General features: G+C 39.9%; 1 protein-coding gene across 3 annotated transcripts in view; it reads left to right on the forward strand.

Moving 5' to 3' along the window:
• The first annotated feature begins 873 nt into the window (after positions 1 to 873).
• The window catches only part of PUM3 (pumilio RNA binding family member 3), a 49229-nt gene continuing 28053 nt past the window's right edge, over positions 874 to 22049 (forward strand). The window contains exons 1-10 of one of the 3 annotated variants that reach the window (XM_027773425.1): positions 874 to 1030; positions 7714 to 7802; positions 9185 to 9403; positions 13050 to 13185; positions 13765 to 13840; positions 16831 to 16924; positions 17177 to 17243; positions 19484 to 19658; positions 20524 to 20627; positions 21628 to 21706. In XM_027773425.1, the coding sequence (XP_027629226.1) occupies positions 7724 to 7802; positions 9185 to 9403; positions 13050 to 13185; positions 13765 to 13840; positions 16831 to 16924; positions 17177 to 17243; positions 19484 to 19658; positions 20524 to 20627; positions 21628 to 21706 (1029 nt within the window). In that variant the 5' untranslated portion in view covers positions 874 to 1030; positions 7714 to 7723. Of the gene's footprint in view, positions 1031 to 7500; positions 7549 to 7713; positions 7806 to 9184; positions 9404 to 13049; positions 13186 to 13764; positions 13841 to 16830; positions 16925 to 17176; positions 17244 to 19483; positions 19659 to 20523; positions 20628 to 21627; positions 21707 to 22049 lie in introns of those variants that run through there. The other 2 variants (XM_014589329.2, XM_014589330.2) reach the window with 2 other exon arrangements.

Consider the following 22049-nt stretch of genomic DNA (forward strand, 5'->3'; position numbering starts at 1 on the left):
CTCCGGGGGGGGGGGGGAGAAAATCAAGGACCTCCAAATAAGATCATGTTAAATTATCCTGGACCCTGAATCCAATGATTAAAGTCCTTACAACAGACAGAAAAAGAAGATAAACACAAAAGTTAAGGCCATTTGAAAACAGAGGCAGAGATACAAGTCATGGACCCACCAGCCAAGAAACACCTGGAACTACAAGCGAGAAGAAGCAAAAGATTCTCCCTTGAAGTCTTTAAAAGGTGCATGGTCCTGCTGACAGGCTGATTTAGAACTCCTAACCTCCAGAACAGTTACAAAATAAAGATCTGTTGTTTGACAAAACAAAACTTGCGGTGCCAGTTTCTGCATCTGTAATATAGGGATAATTTGCTAACTACAATCTTCCTTGTTGAAGTGAAAAATTGCAGTATCCAGGAACGGACATTAACAATGGCATTTATTGAACGCTTTGGAGGATCATACACTGTGCTAAATGCTTTGCATGTGTGACAACTATCTCTATTTTATTGATGAGGAAACCACGGCTCAGAGAAATTTAGTAATTTGCACACAGCCACGCCGCTAGCAAATGAAAAAGCAAAACCCAACAAAAGACAGAATTACAACGCAAACCGACCTCTGAGATATCCCTTTTATCCTACACGCTAAACTGGTGAGAAAGGATGCAAATAAATACACTCTGAAACGTTAGCTATTTTAAAGTCCCGTCCGCTCCGTCTTTCCTTCAGCAAACCGGCAGCCCTCCCAAGAACCCTTTGTCTCTTCCCAGCACGGAGGCGACAGGGTTAAGAGCCGCTGACGCGTCCTTGGCCCGACGGATCGTTTCAAGGGCCAAAACAGAGGTGTCGCACAGCCCTCGCGCCTTTAGATGAAGTCTAACGGCCACGGACCAATGGGAACTCCGGATTTTTGTGCTTAACCTTAGATCCCCTACGGAAGAGGAAAAAAGTGGATCCGGGGGCGGAGCCCGGCGCGGAAGCGGAAGCGGGATTGGAGATCTGCTTGTAGCTCAGACTTCGGCCCCACGTGTGCGGTGAGTGAGAATAGCCCGGCCGAGCTCCTGCGAGGGGCTGTTCTGTGGCCGGCGCCGGAGTCGAGAGGTCTCTCTGGGCGGTGGACGTGGGAAGAAGAGTTTTGACTGATTGCCAACCGCGCAGTCTTAGGCTGGGAGTTTGGGACTGACGGGAGCCGGGTGGAAAGGGCGGAGCTACGACGCATCTTCCTACCACGTTGCCCTGAGTGCTGGGTTAGAGTGAACTGTAGTAGCTTCCCTCCACAATTCAGGCTCGTGCTGGATCCGGTGATCCTACCTTTGACAAACGTCCACCCAGCGTCCCTTCTGTGCTAGGTGCTGAGGTTACAGCCTGAATATACACTTGTGGGTTACAAGCTGGGAAGGAAACGATGAGGTGATCGATTCCCGTGTATAAAAAGCACTCAGGAACTATAAGCAAAGGAGACACATGGTAGTCCCGGATTTCTTTAGACAATTTACCTAATTTGGGAATTCAGTAGGGAGATTATTGATGATGGTTCGCATTAGGGTGGTGGTCGTGGACCTAGAAGTTGGAGCGTTAGAGGTGTTTTTAAGGGAGTTGAAAGATAACTTACCAATGGGTTGATTGTGGCAGACAGGAAAGGAAAATCCTTGAATGTCGTAAGTTGGTTTTGTGCCATTGGCTGCGATGGGGACGAATAGAGCAGGGAGAAAAAGGTGGTGTATTGTTCAGAATGGTTTGCGGTGTAAATACAGTGAATTGGACATTTTAAATCCAAGGTATCTGACAGACACATAATCAGAACTGTCAGGTAAGCAGTTAGACACAGGTTCTGGAGCCCAAGGAAAAGTTCATATGGAGAAATAATTTGGGTACCGTCAGCAGAGAGGCCAAGAGATAGATGAGATTGCCCAGTAAGATGTTCGGAGAAAAAAAATTCATTAGAACAAAGACTTAAGGAATGTCAGCATTTAGAGTTTGAGCATTAAATGTTTTCTGCTTTCAAAGTGCGCATTGGGAAAGCCTATGAGGGGAGTAAAATAAGATCAATCACATGTTCTTCAGCTACTAGGCTTTTGTTCCTAGATCTTTGGACACTTCTATATACTTCTGTCAGGGTGATTGATTACATAGTGTTTTGATTTTCTGCTTACCTTTCTCTATTAGAGCAACCTTGATTTATTCCTGTATTTTCAACTTAACGGCTCTCTAACACATACTTTGTAGGTATTAAACAAATTTCTAGGGACCAGCAGTTGGTGTAATGTCTATATCGCTGGACTCCCATGTAGTCGACCACAGTTTGAGTCCTGGACCCGTTGGCTTAAACTCACACTGGGTGCGTGTGTGTGCGTGCCCAAGATCCGGAGAGGAGAATGGAGGAGAAGGGATTGCGGCATGGCCATCCCCCCTGGGGGGTGATTTTTCGCTTTCTGTCTCTCTGTTTCTCTCTTTCTGGCGAGCGCCACGTGCCTTATAGCGAAAAAAAAAAAAAAAAAAAAAAAAAAAAAGAATTTTATATGGAGTATGTTGCTATTAACTGTGTCATCCAGACTGGGGCTCTAAAAGTTATTTTGCTTTGTTTTCCATTATGTTATAAAAACCATTTGTAACCAAAAGGGCTGAGACATTTACTATCTTGCCCTTCATAGGAAAAAATTGCCAACCCTCTTCTCTCCTCTTCTTGAACACAGTGGCTGAGAATTCCCCCACCAATCTCCATAGCCTACCACTGTCCTCCATGTGGTGGGAGAGAATAAGAGAATTCCAGGAGAAGGAAGGGAAAGCCTAGACTCAAAGTGTTTTAGCCCACCTGCCCCCCAACCTGCAGTCTAACCACAGAAGCAATAATGCTTGCATATAGCCTACCTTCGGGGAGGGCCACCTGCCTTTAAGGGAAAAAAAAAAAAAAAAAAAAAAAAACAACGAATTTCTATAGGAGTGACGGAGCCATCCATGAATAACTGTAATATAAACCCAAAGTATTAAATTTTAAGAAGGCCAGTAAGGTGCTACTAGAATAAAAAGCGTTTGGGAGAGAGGAGGAGGTATGGAGGAGAAATTATAAGAACATGTTATGCTAGGAATTCTGTGGATGAAGAAAATGGCTTTGAAGTTTGGGACCACTAGAGTCTGGGAAGGATTTGGGAAGGGAACAGAAGGATGATGAATAATAGAAACAAAATTACAGATAGGTAAGAGTAACAATATCTAGTGTTATAAAACAGTAGAGAGAAATTGGTTAATAACAGTTTACTGTAAGTCTCATAGTAACTAAAAAGGATTTTGAATGTTTCCAACAGTGACAAAAAGTAGAGGTGATGGATATACTAAATAGTTCTGATTAAGCCATTATTTATTGTATTCATGTGCTGGAAAATCAACCTTGGACCCCCTGTAAATGAATACAATTATATGTTTACTAAAATATTTAAAAATAAAAGTAAGAAATGTTTGGAGCCTGGAAGAGCTGAGAAAGTAAGTCTGGATTCTCTGTGTTATTTGTGAGTGGGAGGAATTAGGACCAAATTTTGAATGGCTGTGAATGCCAGTCTGAGTTTGAATTTTTTGCAGTAGGCAGTGGGAAAGTCTTAAAGCTGTTGGAGTATGGGATTTGTGTAAAACCGATGTGTTAGTGGAAGATGATTCAGGAAGCAGAAGAATGCCCAACAGCAGATTGGATACAAAAGAAAAGCCATCTGAGCAAGAGGTAACAAGCCTGAATGTGGTAACAGAGGGAAAGGAAAAGAGACAGTTCTGAGACATTGTGGAATATGATGATTGGTCATGAAGGTACAGGGTCCTCAAGCAAAATGTATTTTGCTAAGTGGAAAAGAGCAAGACCTAAGAGATTACAGGTTGTGTGATTCTGTTATATGATCTGGAAAAGGCACAACAGAAATGAAAACCATCATTGGCAGCCAGGGAACAGGGAGAGGCTGGCTATGAAGGTACTGTGCAGAGAACTGCTTGGAGTAGTGGAACTGTTCTGCAAAATATTGTGCAAATGAATGGATGACTGACTAGTGGTTTGTCAAAATCCATACACCAAAATAGTGAATTTGACTGTTCAGATTTAATAGATCAACCAGCATTTCTGAGATGGAACACAGAGGGTGACAGATGAATCAAACTGGATTCTGAACATTAATCTCACTGAAGAGAGTGGGGCAAAGGAGCCAAGCAAAGCTACTTTATATGTATGTTAGGACTGCATACATAAGTAAATTGTACTTAATGGGAATATATAAATAAAAATAATGGGAAGCAAGTGTCTCGTTGTCAGAGAAATTGCAAATGAAGGGAGGACTAGAACAGAACCTGTGGTGTCGGAAGTCCGGCTGGCGGAGCAGCAGTGGTGTGGCACTCTGAGCCTGAGCCACACGGTAGGGTTTGTGTTTGTGTCTGGAAACCTCCCTAAACATTCGCTGTGCCTGTGATCTAGAGCTGGCTGAAACTGGGCTGGATCAGAGACCTGTGGTGCTTGATTAGAGACATCAGTATGAACTGTATGTTATTTTTATAGATAAATACATAGAGTATGTGTGTGTTTGTGTATGTGTCAACCTAGGTTTGTCTGCTGAAGAGACCCAGAGCAGTGGTAACCCCAGTGATAGTAAGCACACTAGTACTCAGGTCTTGGTTTGTAAATGCCATCCTCAGGACCAGAAGTTGGCATAATGGCTATGTCGCTGGACTCCCATGTAGTCGACTGTACTCTGAGTCCTGGATCCAGTGGCTTAAATTCACACTGGGCATGTGTGTGTGCATGCCCAGGATCCCGAGAGGAGAATGGAGTAGATGGGATTTTAACGTGGCCATTCCCCCTAGGGGGTTGATCTCTCACTTTCTGTCTCTGTCTCTCTCTCTGCCGATCGCATGCATCCTATAGCAAAAACTTCATCCCCCCCAAAAAATGCCATTCTCAATAATTGTAGCCAGAATTTCCTGGAGAATGGCTGACTTCACGGCTCGGGCAAGGAAAATACAAAATGAGCCTTAACTAAGTGCCAGGACATAAGGACATGCTAGTGAAAAAAAAAAAAAAAAGACACCTGGAAAACGTTGACTGATCAAAGTAGGACTATTCGAGCAACAAAATAGTGATGGGATTTGGTTATAATCTAGGAAATAAAATGAATAGTGAGACCATATTGATACAATATATGGATGGGAAAGATGGGATAGATCTTCTTTACCAAAGAAGTCAAAATAATAAAAGTAGAAGTAATAAGGGAAATAGAAAATTGCTGTTCAAATACCACATTAATTGCTGTAGTTAAAATCTCTAAATCTAAGAAGAATGCTAAAATTAGAGGGGGAAACTCTGAGAAGCTGCAGGAAATTTGCACAGTCGCAAACTATTTTGTGTAAAACATTTATTAGTTGCTGTGATAGTTTAACATAACTATAAATTTTTTAGTACTTGTCTGTCTATGAAGTAGAGCTTAGTTTCCCTTTCTTTGCCTTTGGGCTGGATTTTAGTGGCTTTGCTTCTAATAGAACATAGGAAGGGAAAATAGACCCTTTGCAGTGAAGAAACACGGCAGACACTGCGTTGACCAAGGGATTGAGGCAAACATCACCAGTAATGTCATGTTGATGTCTTTTGTCTTCTGATGTGATGCTGTGAGAAAAGTACTTTACCTCTAGTATTCTTCCAGAAAATTTCATAACCCTGGAGTAATCATGGGAAGACATCAGACAAACCCAAATGAGGCAAATTCTGCAAAACACAACAGAGACACATGGTGGCAAAATTCATTGTGTCCTGGAACAGAAACAGGACTTCAGTGGGAAGACGTGAAATCCAATAAACCTGTTAGTATAAGGTTTAAGGGTGTGAAACTAAAATTATCTCGAAAATAACACATAAACAGGGGAAACATGTAAATGAACAGAATTTTAGAGAACTGCACGCATAGGAGAGCTGAGAAGTACAGGTGTGGTTATGGCGGCTGTAGTCGAACCGTCCTAAATGCCTGGAGGAAGTAGAGTATTTCAGGGCCATCCGTTTTTAAGACTCATATTAGTAAAGTCCAGTTTAGTGCAGTAGTTTCCAGGGTGTTCCCTGGAATCCTGCTATTCCCTGGAGATGGTACGTGAAAAAGTAAAATCCTGTAAGTTTTAGCCTTTCGTTGGCCATCAATAGTTTGTGCTAACAACTGATAAAATCTAAAAGGCCTTTCTTTATAGGCTGGTTATTGTCATTTCACTTAGTTTCCAAAATACATTTTATCTCAGAATCCTTCTTTTCTCTTAAAACTATTAATAACTAAAGTATTAATTCCCTTCTTCTTTTATGACAGTCTGATATTATTTTCGACAGTGTCTTGCCATGTTGCGGTCCTCCTGCCTTAGCTTCCCAGTTAGCTAGGAGTACAGGTGTGCACTACCTGTTTAGGTTCGGGAACTGATCCTGGGCTTTACTGGCAACCCCATTCCCACCCAGCAGCACCCTACCACTTGCACCACCATGGCTGGGCCTTAAGCCTTGTGAAATTAGTTTTTATATGAAAATTTTAGTCTAGACATAACTGATACTGTCTAGGGATCCCTAACATACACTCCTTAGTTCTATTTTAGAAGTAAATTGAACAGGGCCAACAGGTGGCATGGGAGTTGAAGTGACCAGATTCTCCATGGCCAACCGTGAGGTCCAAGTCCTGGACTCAATGCGTTGAAAAACAGCTACATATGTGTGGATGCCAAAATCCTGAGTGGAGAACGGAGAAGGATTTGAGCATGACCAGAGGTGTTATCACGTATCTCTCCCCTGCCACACACACACCAAATGGGCACACACACCCTATAGCAGAAATTTTAGAAAAGGAAAATGAACATACAGCTTTGATAAGTGGCAAAATGATCCGCATGACTCTTATCAGGGGCTTTGGATATGTGAGGGCTTATCTGTTGTTTGTTGGATGCACTATGGAGTCTCTACCCTAGAAGTGACCAGGTTAGTAGATTCTCTTAAATGAAATATTAGATATTTCAACATAATTTTATTTTGGAGTTAACATGTAAGCTTCTTGGCAGCCTCTAAAACAATCACAAGTTTGGGCTAGATGGTAGCACAGTGGTAAAACATGATGCTCTGTAAAGCTAGGAGGGTCTGGGATTGCATCCCGAGACCTCTTTGAGTATACTGTACACACATGTGCCCAGGAACCAGGACTGGGCTGAGTCAGGGAATTAAGACCCTAGTGGGGTGTTCTCTACCCTTTGTAGACAGAAAAAATAAATACAATAGTCACATAGGATGGTAATAGTTGTTTTAGCCACAGTGGGTGACACAGGGATCTTTCAGATCATCTTTTTTCCTTTCATTTAATTTGAATATGTGGCAAAGGTAGCCCATTGTTTGTTCTTGGCTTTTTAGGCTAGAAACCTAAGAAATCAGATGGTAATATTGTGAGTTACTCATTACTAAGTCTTCCCAGGTTACAAAACGCAAACACTGATGCTTATGCTTAATGTAAATAATGGTCTATTTTTAGCCCATAGTGTTACCGAAGTGCTGCTCTTGGATATATCACACACGAGCCAGGTGTGTTCATGTTCTTAGCTTTTATATTGCTGGCTTGTTCATTTTCAGTTTTGGGTGATTTGTACTGCATCTGTGAACTGTTATGGGCTAAAGATGGCAATGACTACTTAATGTCTCTTATTTGATGAACAATTCAGTGATTCTCTTTTATTTTTTCCCCCCCAGAGTTGATACGATGGAAGTAAAAGCGAAAAAACAATTAACAGGAAGGAATACAAAGGCATCACAAGAAAAAAAGAGATTCCGTAAAAACCGTGGTGAGATAGCCTACTAAAAATGTGCTTCCCGTGTGGTTGTCTTGGCTGCTGTAACGGGTGGGAGGGGCAGGTAGATGGGGGCAGTATGTTGCAGATTCTAATCTCTATTCAGGGACTAAGATTGGGAATAAAATGGGAATAAGTAGTGTGATTGTGTAAGAGTTAGCATGTTCCTCATGAAAGTTGAGACACTGAAAAAATTGCCAGTGACCAGCAGGTGGCATAGTGGGTAAGGTGCTGGACTCATGGCCAACTACAGTTGAAGTCCTAGACCCAGTGACTTGTAACTCACGGTGGATGGGTGTGTGTGTGTGTGCCCCAGATCCCGAGAGGACAGTGGAGGGGAGAGGATCGGAGCATAGCCATCCCCTCTTGGGGGGAAAGAGGTGTGATTTTTTTGCTTTCTGTCTTTGGCGAGCGTACACACTTGATAGCAACAGTTTCTCTTTAAAAAAAAGAAAGGAAAGAAGAAAGAAGTTGCCAGAATAATTGAGGAACATCTAATCATCAAATAACTCTTTATCTTAGCCACTGATGCTATTACCTCACTTTATGTTACCATATATATTATTTTAATTTCTGATTAATTAGAGCTCTTTGATACCTACTGCGCATGTAACAAATACTTTCAGCTTCAGGATTTCTAATGGTGACGTCTTTATTTTTCCATCAGGTGTCAGTATTGCAGAATAGAAAAGTCAGGGACTATGTAAATGACTAAATGTTTCCTAAGCCATCTTGGCATTTTTTTCTTGCAATAGTCTGAAGGCATAGCTGATGTTGTTTACATCTCATTTGTTAGGTACTTGATATGCAAGTTTTGCAAAATCTTGATTAAATAACTTTATTATAGATTTAAAACATTTTTTTTCAAACTAGACATTTTAAAATTGAAATTTTTATATACTTTCTTAATGTTAAGAGTATTCATTTTATTCTTAGACTCCTATTATGTTATCAAACCATCGAAATTTATGTGTAAAGGTTAATGACATGGAGTAATTAAAACAGAGTATCAAGGTATATAAATAATATCTCATCTCTACTAATTACTTGAAACTATAGAAACCAAGCTAGAGAAATATACCAAACTGACAACTGATTATTTCTAAGTGGTGGAATTATGGATAGTTTATATTATATACTGCTCTACTTTCTAGGTCTCATGTCCTGAACCTGTATTTTAAAATTTATTATCAGGGAAAGTTTTTATAAGTAGATTTTATTGTTTAAATCCTATATTTTTCAAAGGATAAATATTATATATTTGAGAGTATGTCCCACTAAAGAACATTTCATTTTCTGTAACAAATACAATCCAATGGATAAAAGAGATTTACTGTGTTACTGAACTAATGATTATTTATTATTGTCACTAGACTCTGGTTCTTTAAAGACATTCCCAAGAAAAGTTGTTAAGGAAGGTGGACCTAAAATCGCATCAAAGAACTTTGAGAAAAGTGCCACAAAACCTGGGAAAAAGGGTGTAAAGCAGGTCAAGAATAAGCAGCAAGGGGACAAAGCACCTAAGAATAAATTCCAGCAGGCAGATAAATTCAACAAGAAGAGAAAATTCCAGTCAGACAGTCAAAGTGATGGTGAGTACTGTAGCTTCAGCATTGTCTTTGCAGAGAGGGTGCCCTGCTGACCCTCTGGGCACAGGGACTCTGAAAGAGCACCAGAGACCTTCCATTCTTGTTTCCTCACAGACAGCATTTTGGGATGGGCAGAAGAAAGAGTAGACAGTATCTAGGCTTAACTAAACAACACACCTTCTTTCCTGGTCAAAATTTACAAACTCTGATACTTAGAGTTCCTTTTTTCTTAGACCCCTTTTCAATTATCTTAGTCATGGGCCAGCAGGAGGTGTGGTGGTTATAAAGGCACTAGATTCCCACATGGCTGACCACGGTTCAAGTCCCAGACCTGACAGCTTGCTCTCTTACTTTCCCTTTCATTCTCTCTCTCTGTAACTATTTGGTCAAACTGAAAAATAATAACAAACAACAAGTGGAAATAAGTAATTACTTTTTAAAAATTACCTTAGTCATGGAGTTAATCGAACTGTAATGACTTCATATAGTGCGTCATCAAACATTACTTTCTGTAGGCTAAAATTAATTTATTGATTTATCGTTCAACAAATACTTGAGTATTTATGTATTCTAGGAGATGCAGCAGGTGACTTGTAATCAGTAAGGATACAGGCCTCCACTAATCATCATTGAAGCCAACCCTGAAGAGCCAAGTGCATGCCATCTTAGTCTCAGCCTTGGCTGAATATACTCTGATGAATAACAGACTTAACGGCCCTGCCCTCACAAAGCTTGGGCTAGTCTAATACATCAACCCATTGGATGACCCAGAGTCATAGGGGTAACAAAAGGTGACAAGCACACATGACCAGTTCAAGACAAGCAACTCACTGATTGGAAGTGCTAGCAGAGCTCCCATGTGTCTCTTGAAACAAACTGCTAATATTGTCACTGATGTTCAAGGGTCATTTCTGGCCTAGAGCTTTGCTCTCTTGTACAGCATGCCCTTGCTTTGCGTTTTCTGTCACTGTCTTCAAATGAGCAGTTTCCAGGTGACACATAACTGACATCTTATGTCTTCTCTGGACATCGTGAGAATTTCCCTGGCGCCATTCATTCTCTTTTTCTCCAGCACAGCTTATCCTGATGCTATTCCTTTTTTGCCATCTGAGACCACCATGCTGGGACCTTCTAAGTCCAGCCCTCTAACCCTGGTCCTTGCTCTTTTCTCTACCTAAGGGCTGCTCACTAGAGGGAGAACAGACAGGGGAGACAGGGAGAAGGGAAAATACTGTTTTTTTCTCATTAGGCCTACAGGATCTTTTCTTACTCTAGATCTCATCTTTTCTCTTACTTTTCTGTTCTTCAGCCCTCCTCCCACTCCTCAATAGTTTTTTCCCCTACCTTCTCTTTACTGACCACCCCAATAGGTCCTACACCATTATTTCCCTACTAGAGTTCTTCACACCTGCATTTTGAACACACAAATTCTCACATTAAGATCCTATTATGCTACAACCTTGGTTTCTTTTGCTATATAGGGTATGTTCCTGACATCTGACAGTAGAACTCTTAATCTTATTTTGTTATATTTTTTATACCAGTAACAAAGAGATTAAATACCTAGACACCCCCAAATTGATAAATCTAGGCAACTCAGCATGGTATATGTCAAGGGTGCCCAAATATTTATGGAATTAAATGAACTCTGAATCATTTATTATCCTTGCTTGGTCGTACACGATGCCCTAGTATTAATATGCCTCTGTTGCCTGTAACCCTCCACATTACCTAGCAGGGAATAAATGAGTAAACAATAGGGGAATAATTAAATTCATTGTAATATATTGGATAGCCATTAGATATTACAATTTCAAAGAATATTTAGTTTCATAGAAAAATGCTTGTAATGACGTTAAGATAGTAGGAGTCTTTTTTTTTTTTTTTTTTTTTTTTAAGGTTTTAATCATAGGGTCAGGGGAATACCTAGAGAAAGGCGGAGATACAGTGAGAAGGAAACTGAGAAATCATCCCCCAGGGGTTGGCTCTGTTGCAGTCCCTTCTCCTAGGATTTTGGGCATGCACACATGTGCCTGGTGTGATTTTTCAAGTTGCTGGGTCTTGGACTTGAACCATAGTCAGCCATTTGGAAGTCTAGTGCCTTAACCACCATGTCACTTGCTGGTCCCAAGATTCTGCATTTTTGAAAATTAAACATGCATGGGAATACTCAGAGGGAATTAATTGATGTTTATAGCTATGTTTTATTTTTAAAGGGGATTTTTGTTTGTTTGCATTACCAAGATTTTTATAATAAGAGTATTTTATAATCAGAGAAAGGGAGATTTTGAGAAATAATTAATATTCTCAAGGATTACATATAGGACATTCATGTAAGTAATAGCCATTTTATTAAGCTATTCTTTGGACTCAATGGACTCTGGCTCCATCGGTAGGTTACTAAGATTTTGAGGGCAAAAATGTAATAAGAAAAATATTCAACTTTTATAGGGTTGTGATTGGTAAAGAAGTTGGAAGTTTTGTTTGTGCATTGTCCTGAGTGAGAGTTAAAGAGTAGTCATTTCTTTGTTTGAATCCTGCCCTTCAAGTGTGGGTTGTATTATCTTGGACAGACTGCTTGGTGAGCTCACTTCCCAGAGTGGAGGGGATTATAATTGTAGTACCACCTTACAGGAGTGTCGTAAGAATGACATGACTTAACATATAACAGCACTCACACAATGAATTTTTAAAATTGTTTTTCCTGTTCTAATTTGGACCTATTTTTATTTTCTTTGAAAACTAGTTTTGGGATCAGCAGTTGGCGTAATGGCTATGTCCCATGTAGTCGACTGTGGTTCGAGGCCCAGACCTGGTGGCTTAAACTCACGCTGGGCATGTGTGCATGCATGCCCAAGATCCCGAGAGGAGAGTAGAGGAGAAGGGATTGCAGCATAGCCATCACCCCTCGGGGGTGATTTCTTGCTTTCTGTCTCTCTGTCTCTCTCTGTCTTTCTGGAGAACACACGCTCACTATAGTAAAAACCTCTCAAAAAAAAAAAAAAGTTTTTTTAGTTTTGCCTAAAGCCCAGTGATCTTAATGTTCTAAAATAGAATTTTATTTTACAATTGAAAAAGATGAGTAAAAATTTTCACTTGCTTTCATAATCTTTTTGATACCTTTTTTTTTCTTAGTAGGTATCTTGCTAAGAATCAATAAAGAGCGGGACCAGCAGTTAGCATAATGGCTATGTCGCTGGACTCCCCCGTAGTCGACCGCAGTTCGAGTCCCGGACCCAGTGGCTTAAACTCACGCCGAGTGTGTGTGCGTGCGTGCCCAGGATCCTGAGAGGAGAATGGAGGAGAAGGGATTGCGGCGTGACCATCCCCCCTGGGGGTGATTTCTCACTTTCTGTCTCTCTGTCTCTCTCTGTCTGTCTGGCGAGCACACGCGCCCTATAGCAAAAACCTCTCTCTCGAAAAATGAAAGAATCAATAAAGAGCTGTAGAAAGAGTAGTAGACTCTTATCAAATTTAAAATGTATAAACTGCTCAAAAAATGGAGTATTAGTTTATGAGGGATATTTTCTTCCTTGTAGCTTCCACAATGAATATTGATCCTGATTAGTGTTTGTCCTTTGCAACTATTTTGTTTTTGTTTCTGATGCTCAGAATTGTAAATGTAATTGAAAATAATTTCTATAATTAGACTCAGCAGCCAAGAAACCCAAATGGGATGATTTCAAAAAGAAGAAGAAAGAACTGAAGCAGAGCAGGCAACTTAATGATAAAACCAACTATGACATTGTCGCTCGGTCCAAGCAGATCTGGGAGATTTTAAGAAGGTAATGCTACCTAATAGCATCTTTACTGGTCCCTTTGAGATAGTGGAGAAATCAAAGTGTACCTTGTAAACAGTGACATGCCCAAAAATAAACGACAGGATTTGGGTGATTTAGGGAGTGCTCATAACAGTCTCACAGAGGCATCAGTTCTTGGAAGCCTGCCCGTTACAGAAATGTGTGGTATCATTAAGGTGGTGTCAGATATGTTTATGAAAATGTCTGAGAGTTAAGATGGATTTGACATTCTTTCTGAGAAAACGAAGGACAATTTCTTATCAGCCAGGTTTTGAGAGGCTTAAGTATTTGGTGCCTTGGACTTGTTTTATTATTTCTTTACTTCTGAAGTTCTGGCTGATAAGATTTGGATTGATGCATAAAATTATACCTTGTGAAATGAGTTTCTACCTCTGAGAAAATTACTTTTGTCTGGCTGGACTGGAATAGTAATCTTTATGTCAAAGGTTTGCTGCCTTCAAAAAGAAAATCATGTGAACCGGATGAATATACACTGGTATGGTTTTATGTTTTACGTGTTTAAATAACTTCTTAAACTCTAGTTCTTCCCTCTTGTATTTGTAGGAAAGACTGTGACAAAGAAAAAAGAGTGAAGTTGATGAATGACTTACAGAAATTGATTCAAGGAAAAATTAAAACTGTAAGTAAAGTCAGACTGCAATTTGAAACAGTTGGAGTTGTCTCACTCTCGGGAAGGATGGTTGGCCATTCCTGTCAGGTGAACCTATTGTTGTTTCCAGTGTAGTTGACGAAAAAGTTCAAATGCTTTTCATAACACTGAATAAATAAAAAGTTAATAATGAGGAAAGCTGTGAAACGACTCTCAAGTTGGCTGTGTCTTTTTTGTTGTTTATTTTTCCCACGAGAGAGAGGATGGATGGTGAGGGAGGCATCTCTTACGTGGTCTTCAAGCTGCAGTCCACCCCTAGCTTCCGCCAGCCTAGGTCATAGGCACACATGTACTTGCCTGACGTGCACAGGGAGACCCTAGGATCAGAACCCAGGATCTTCCCATGAGGGATCAGTATCATGGAGCACTGCATTACTGCTGCCCTGCTGTTACTGGCTCTGTATCATTTTTAATAATTTTCTTCAAATAAGTCAGTGTTTTCTTAAAGTTACCATGAAGCTTTTAGTTCAAAAGTATTCATTTAAATGCCTTGCTTTGAACTGTAATCTAGTGTGCTCTAAATGAATAACTTTATGTATTTGTGATGTAAATGTATTACTTCTTTATTTTCTTTCTTGATTTTATACACATTGTGAAAGAGTCTTTATAATAGATCTGAAAATTCTGAAAGTAGCATTCACCATTGCTCCTTAATCCTGTTTTGTAATAAATTTCCATTGGCTTTTATGTACTTATACATAGTGGCTGGGCCCTTGTAATAGATTCCAGTTGATTTAGAGACCCCAGAGGGCCAGTCTGTCAAACTGTATGCAGAGGTCTAACCAGATATTATATTATAGTTTGAGGGAACATTGAAATAGCAAGTCCTCAGCTCTTTCTTTCTTTCTTTTTAATTAACTTTTATACATAGTGGCTGCTCACTTGTAATAGATTCCAGTTGATTTAGAGACCCCAGAGGGCCAGTCTGTCAAACTGTATGCAGAGGTCTAACCAGATATTATATTATAGTTTGAGGGAACATTGAAATAGCAAGTCCTCAGCTCTTTCTTTCTTTCTTTTTAATTAACTTTTTTTTTTAGAGTTTTTTTCCTATAGAGTGCATGCGCTCACCAGAGAGAGAGAGACAAAAAGCGAGAAATCACCCCCCGGGGGGATGGCCACACCACAGTCCCTTCTCCTCCATTCTCCTCTCGGGATCTTGGGCACGCATGCACATGCTCCCGGCGTGAGTTTTATCCACCAGGTCTGGGACTCGAACCATGGTCGACTACATGGTAGTCCAGCGACATAGCCATTACTCTAACTGCTGGTCCCAGTTGTTTCTTTCTTACACATCAAGCATGATGTTTTTAGGATAAAACTGCCCTACAGCTCTAGCAATAGTCTGTTATCCTGTGTATAAATATTTCACACTCAAAATTGTTTCTCAACTACCTTTCAGTCATTGCTGCATGATCATGGACTTGGGTGTTCAAATCCTGATGCTACTGCCTAAAATATGTGTGCCTTTGGATGATAGCCTATTTCCGGAGTGTTTACAATGACTAGGAATTGTGCTAACCAGCATATGCATTGTCCCATTTCATTTAAGTCATCAGCTCTGTTGTATAGTTGGTACATTTGGGGCTTATAGAAGTTAAGTTTCTTCTTCAGGATCCCAGGGGTAGTGTGTTCTATAATTTTTGTAAACTAACTCTTCTCATCTCTAAAGTGGGAATAGTAACAGCTCACTTTTAGGGTTGCTTTTAGGTCTATATGAGAGAAATATATTTAAAGCATTTATATACATTTGTTACATAGTAGGTACTTAATAAGATGCACAAAAGCAGCCTTATTTTTAAGGAAAGGTTTATTGGTACCAGTGTTTGGTGTGGTAGTTAGAAGGTTGGACTCCCACATAGCCGATGGCAATTTGAGTCCTGGACCCAGCAGCTTGAAACTCACGCCAGGTGCTTGTGCATGCACGTCCAAAATCCTGAGAGGAGATTGGTTGTCCCCTTGGGGTGATTTCTCACTTTCTCTCTCTCTGTCTCTCTGGTGAGTGTATGTGCCTATGGCAAAGAAAAAAAAATCTTTAAAAAAATAAAGATGTTTTTGAAGGATCCATTACAAAACTTTCTTAAAGAAATTCTTTTGAAATCTATGATGTTGATGGTAGTGTGTCCTTGCCTCCTGACTTGTTGGAATTTAAAAATTTTAAAGATAGAGTGAGCAACCAATAAGAACTTTTTAAGTAGACTAGCCCCATAACATAGTAGAAATCATCTTTTCTCATTGATAATTTATAGGTGTTCCTCTAAAAAAATTGAGTAGTAGGTTCTTCCAGAAGTATTTGGGGGAATAAGGTCTGAGAATCAGATTTTCAAATACAGTGATTTTTTTCTGGGAATATTACTGTTTATATGTGCAAGGATTATAATGAAGATATGAGAAATGGAAGATTACTATAATGTAATTGCCAGTGTGTATTTAAGCTATACACACTGTATTTGTGTAGCAAGACTGTTTAGATTTATAACCAAGGTCAGATATTCTTGTCATAAGGCAGGGGCCAACAGGCTCACGTCCAGACATTGTGAAATCACTTAATGAAAATTATAGAGTAACACATGTTTTCGACTGGAATATTGCCGTTTTAGAGAAGAAAACTTTCAAAGAAACCAGAAATATAGCCCGTTATAATCATTAGATGGGTTTAATTGGGTTTAGTTTTAATAGTAATGACAGGAATCTTGCAACGGGTAAGTCTCTCTCTAATTCATTGTCATTATTAATTATATTTATCAACTATGGTAGGTAGTAAAATCAAAGAATGATGTTCTATATAATTTAAACACATAATTTTATTTCCAAGTAGTCTGGATTTGATTTTATCCATGAAAATACCACTTTATTTCTAACAGGAATTCTGAAAGATATAGCAATGAAAAGTAAGTAATAAGAAAGAAATGTAGCTCTTCAGGTGGGAATTAGTCTAAAGGATTTCACGTTTTCTGCAGATTGCATTTGCACACGATTCAACGCGGGTGATCCAGTGTTACATTCAATATGGTAATGAAGAACAGAGAAAACAGGCCTTCGAAGAACTGCGAGGTATTTGCTACATATTGAAGACTAATTGTTATGATTTGCAATACCTCACTTATTTTCTCTTGAAATACCCGACACTGTCCTAGAAAATAATTCTGTTGAGGTGTGTCTTCTCCAGGACCTTTCTTACCTTGTTCTTTGCCTGGGACAAATAGTGAGTGCTTTGTGTTTCTAAGATTGTGCATTTATGTAGTTCTTGTTTCTGGAGTGCTGAAATGAGGATATCGAATCATTATAATGCATTTTGTTTTTCAGGTGATTTGGTTGAATTAAGTAAAGCCAAATATTCCAGAAATATTGTTAAGAAATTTCTCATGTATGGGTGAGTTATTTTATTTATAAAATGTATTTTCTCTTTATTTTTTGAAGATATGGATTCCAACTGTGCTGAAGTGTTATTTGTAAAGTCTGTGGTGATACTAGCCCTCAGTAGATATTCGTGGTATTTTTTGAGGAGTATTAACTTAAAATCAGTTATTAAAATTAATATAAAATTATGATAGTGTCCTCACCATATTTTTTAAAGAATTTATTTATTATTATTTAAATTTGCTATAGGGCATGTGCTCTCACCAGAGACAGAGAGAGACAGAGAAAGAAAGGGAGAGCTGCCAGGTTCAGGATTTGACCTGCAGTCAGCTGTGTGAGAGTGCAGTGCTTTAACCACCATGTAACCTGCCGGCCTTATTGTCATCACTATTTTTAGGGCATATTTTTATATCTTGAAGCTCTGGAATAAGAGAAATGGAATTACTGTAATTTATTACCACTCTCTTTTTTTCTTTTTTTGGGGGGGTGGGGAAGAGACGGTTTTGTTGTAGGGTGCATGTGTTCGCCGGAGAGACAGAAATCACCCCCTCCCCCCCAGGGGGGAGGGCCATGCTGCAGTCTCTTCTCCTTCATTCTCCTCTTGGGATTTTGGGCTTGCATGCACATGCACCTGATGTGAGTTTCAAGCCGCCAGGTCCAGGACTCGAACTGAAGGCCACTATGTGGCAGTCTAGCAATGTAACCATTCCGCCATCTGCTGGTCCCATTAATTGCCACACTTTAAAGGATAGATGATTAGAGGGGCACGTGAGTAAGCTGTGAGATAAGGTCAGTGGATTAGGAAACTTCAGAGCAGGAGAATTTTCTGATTTAACTGAAATTTGATACTTGGCTTCACCAGTCTTTTTGGGTATAATTGCCAGAATATGCTAACCAACAACTAAAAAGTGTAATAAATGCAGTTGAATTTGCAAAAAGTAGGTCCCTGGGGTCATCTGCTCAGGGTTAGGCAGTTTTCTGCAATGCTGGATCCACAGGGCAAGGTCCTGGGTTTATGTCCTGTGGTCTCCCTGTACACTGTGGGCACATGAGCCAGGCTGGCTGATGCTGGGTATGGAGCACAGCATGGAGATCTTGCTGGGGTGCTTATATCTGTCTGTCCATCCATCTTACTCTGTGTCTCTCTCTGAAGAAATAAAGTTTTAAAAAATTTAAATAAAAAAATATAAAAAATGAGGACCAGCAGTTGGCATAATAATTATGTTGCTGGACTCCCATGTAGTTGATCGCAGTTCGAGTCCTGGACTCCAGTGGCTTATACTCACTCCAGGCACATGTGCATGCACGCCCAAGATCCTGAGAGGAGAAGGGAGGAGAAGGGATTGCAGTATGACCATCCCCCCTGGGGAGTGACTTCTTGCTTTCTGTCTCTGTCTCTTTTTCTGGCAAGCGCACGCACCCTGTAGCTAAAACCTCTCAAAAAAAAAAACAAAAACGTACTCCTGGGGACCAACAGATGCATAATGATTATATCACTGGACTCCCCTGTAGTTGACCATGGTTGAAGTCCCAGTCCCAGTGGCTTAAAATTCATGCTGGGTGCGTGTGCATACCCAAAATCCCAAAAGGAGAATAAAGGAGGAGGAATTGCAGTATGACCACCCCCTCAGGGGATGATTTCTCGCTTTCTGTCTCTTTGTCTCTCTTGTCTCTCTAGTTTGCGTATGAGCCCTGTAGCAAAAATCTTTAAAGAAAAACATTTTTAAATTCCTAGCTTGATTATTTTAGGAGATAATATAAATACTATGACTAAGTCCTGTTTTAGAAATAGAATCCTAGAATATGTTTTATTTCTATTTCCATGAATCGTTGACTTTTCCCTTCTCTTTTCTCTTACCCTACCTTTTTCAAGCCGAACAGTTTAAGTAGTCTGGCATTTAGGATACTTAATATGTGCTAGTCCCGGTTCTTGGTGCCTCTTACTTAGCTCTTTTCATCTTCAAAACAACTTTACTCCAGTTTTATGAATGAAGAAGGGGTACAGAGGGGGTTAAATTACTTGCTCAGGGTCTCTCTGCTGGTAAACAGAGCTAGGTATCAAACTTGGGCAGGCTGGCTACCGAGTCTCAAAACTTAAAGTGGAACTGCGAGGCATGAGCTCTTCTCTGTGGGAGGCCCACCCACGTGAGACTGAGTTCAATACCGAATTCATCTCGGGGAAGTAGTTCTGTTTCTCTGTCAGTCGCACACCTTTCTCCTGTTATTTATTTATTTTGATCGTGGTGGGTTTAGAAGTAAACCACAGATCGCAGAGATAATCAGAAGCTTTAAAGGCCACGTGCGGAAGATGCTGCGACACGCAGAAGCATCGGCCATTGTGGAGTACGCCTACAATGACAAAGCCATCCTGGAACAGAGGAACATGCTGACAGAGGAGCTCTACGGGAACACGTTCCAGCTTTACAAGGCGAGAGTTGTTTTTATACTTCTCCGTACGATCTTCCTTAACTCCCAGTCTCCTACGTTGCGAATATATTTTAAACTCAGTTGATTCTGTAAGAGGTCACTTTTATACCCATTATTAGAATATTTTGTCTCTGTTTAGTGAGCAAGTAATCTTCCTTGCAGTTCTCTTTTTCCAGGGCATTGTCTTAAATCCCCTTCAACTCAGACGACTTGTGTTACTCCCTCCTGAGTGCTGTGTAGTAAATGTGTCACTGCTTCTATTTCTCGTCAGTCAGATGCACACAGACTACTCAGTAGTCACAAAGCTTTGTAATCACCCACAGCTAGGTCTGGCTGAAGTGCCTGGGCTCTGCCTTGCTGCCTTCTCCCTTGTTTTTTCATGTGTGTGTTACCTTTCTCCAGGTTATATTCAGAGAGGAAGAAGTGATAATAGTTTTATTCCCAGGTGGTTTCCGTTAGTGAGGTATACAGTTCTTGAGTTGAACTTGTTGCTGTGTTTCTTTTGTAATCATTTACTGGAGGACTGTCCGACTATTTGCAAAACACCTGGTGGGGGGTAAGAGTTTTTAAACTTACTACATAATCTCATGAGTAGGTATATGACTAGATTCTTGGCAAGTACTTCTTGGTCAGTTGATGTGGTTGGCTGTGGATCCTGGCTTTTTAGATACGTTAACACACATTCAAGCCAAGAGTCAGATAATTAGGAATTACTCCATGAGTGTATACACAGTGGTGCTTTCATTAAGTTAAATAAGCAAAATCTGAAATTAATTGAAAGCTTATATAAGATGACTATAATTGCTTTTCTTTGTTGTGAAGTAAAGATGATTAAATATAGAGGAGGTTTGATTTTTCTTTTGCAGTCAGCAGATCACCCAACTCTGGACAAGGTGTTAGAGGCAAAGCCTGAAAAATTAGAGCTCATTATGGATGAAATGAAGCAGATTCTAACTCCAATGGCCCAGAAGTAAGAAAGATGTTTCTGGTTTTTCTAAAGAAAGGGTACTTGGAGACCAGCAGATGGCGTGGTGGTTATGTCAGTGGACTCCCACGTAGTCGACTGCAGTTCAGGTCCAACCCAATGACTTAAAACTCATGCCAGGCATGTGTACGTGTGTGCCCAAGACCTGAGAGGAGAGTGAAGGAGAAGGGATTATGGCATGGCCATCCCCCTTGAGGGGTGATTTCTCATTTTCTGTCTCTGACTCTCTGGCAAGCAATGTACCCTATAGCAAAAATCTCTCTAAAAAAAAAGGAATTTAAAAAAAAAAAAAGAAAGAAAGAAAGAAATGGCATTCGAACACCTGAATTCACCAAGTATCACACTAAAGAGTCGTGGATCAATTAGGTACTGTGGCAGTTACTGACCCTGTTTTGGTCCATTTAAGTTTTAATTCTGATAGAATTGTTTTATGAAACTGATGCATTGTGAAGGGTCAGAAAGAAACAGTGATAACAAAAATAGGCTCACAGGTGAATTTCTAATCTTGTGTCTGGGGTTAGGGAAAAAGAATTATTTAATTTTAAATTTATTCATTTATTTTTAAAATTTGAGCAGAGAGGGACAGAGAGAGAGAGGGGGATTGAGAGAGAAAGAAAGGATGAAAGCAACCTGCCAGGTCCAGGACTTGAACTGTGGTGGGCCATGTGAGAGTCCAATGCCCTTAAACCATACCACCTGCCAGCCCCTAGATATCCTTATTTAAGAGCAGTTTTGAATGATGATTTCTTCTTTGCTGATTAGATACTATATTAGCAATATATACTTTGTTTTTGGTATGATACAGCATTAAACTAATTTTATAGTCTGGTTTTCTAAGATCTTAGTATTGCTGGAAAGTACAGTTTATCTTAAGACAAATTAAAAAACTTTTTCACTTGTTTAGATTATTTTAGGACAGGTGAGGTTATATGTGTCAGTATGACTGTAGTGTCAGTTCTAATTATTTTTTTCTTTCTCTTTTCAGGGAAGCTGTGATTAAGCACTCATTGGTGCATAAAGTATTCTTAGACTTCTTTACCTATGCACCCCCAAAACTCAGATCAGTAAGTTCTTGGATTTTATTTTTGAACTAAAGCTTTAAAGGAAAAGCTATGTAGAAATTTGAAACTCTGCTTTTTTTTTAAAGTTTATTTTTTAATTCTTCCATGAAAGTGGAACACTACTTTGATGTACATTGACGTTTATAATTATTTTTTAATTGCTAGAGGGTGTATTAGCTCACCAGAGAGAGGGAGAAAGCACCTCTCCCCCTAGCGTGGGCTGTCACACAGTCTTTTCTCTTCCATTTTTCCATTGTGTCTGGATTTTAGGCATGCATGTACATGTGCCTGACGTGTTTTTTTCCGACTACTGGGGCCAAGATTCAAATCATGGTTGGTTGGTTGT

This window comes from Tupaia chinensis, unplaced genomic scaffold, assembly GCF_000334495.1.
Source record: "Tupaia chinensis unplaced genomic scaffold, TupChi_1.0 Scaffold000354_1, whole genome shotgun sequence".
In the NCBI taxonomy this organism is placed as follows: Eukaryota; Metazoa; Chordata; class Mammalia; order Scandentia; family Tupaiidae; genus Tupaia; species Tupaia belangeri.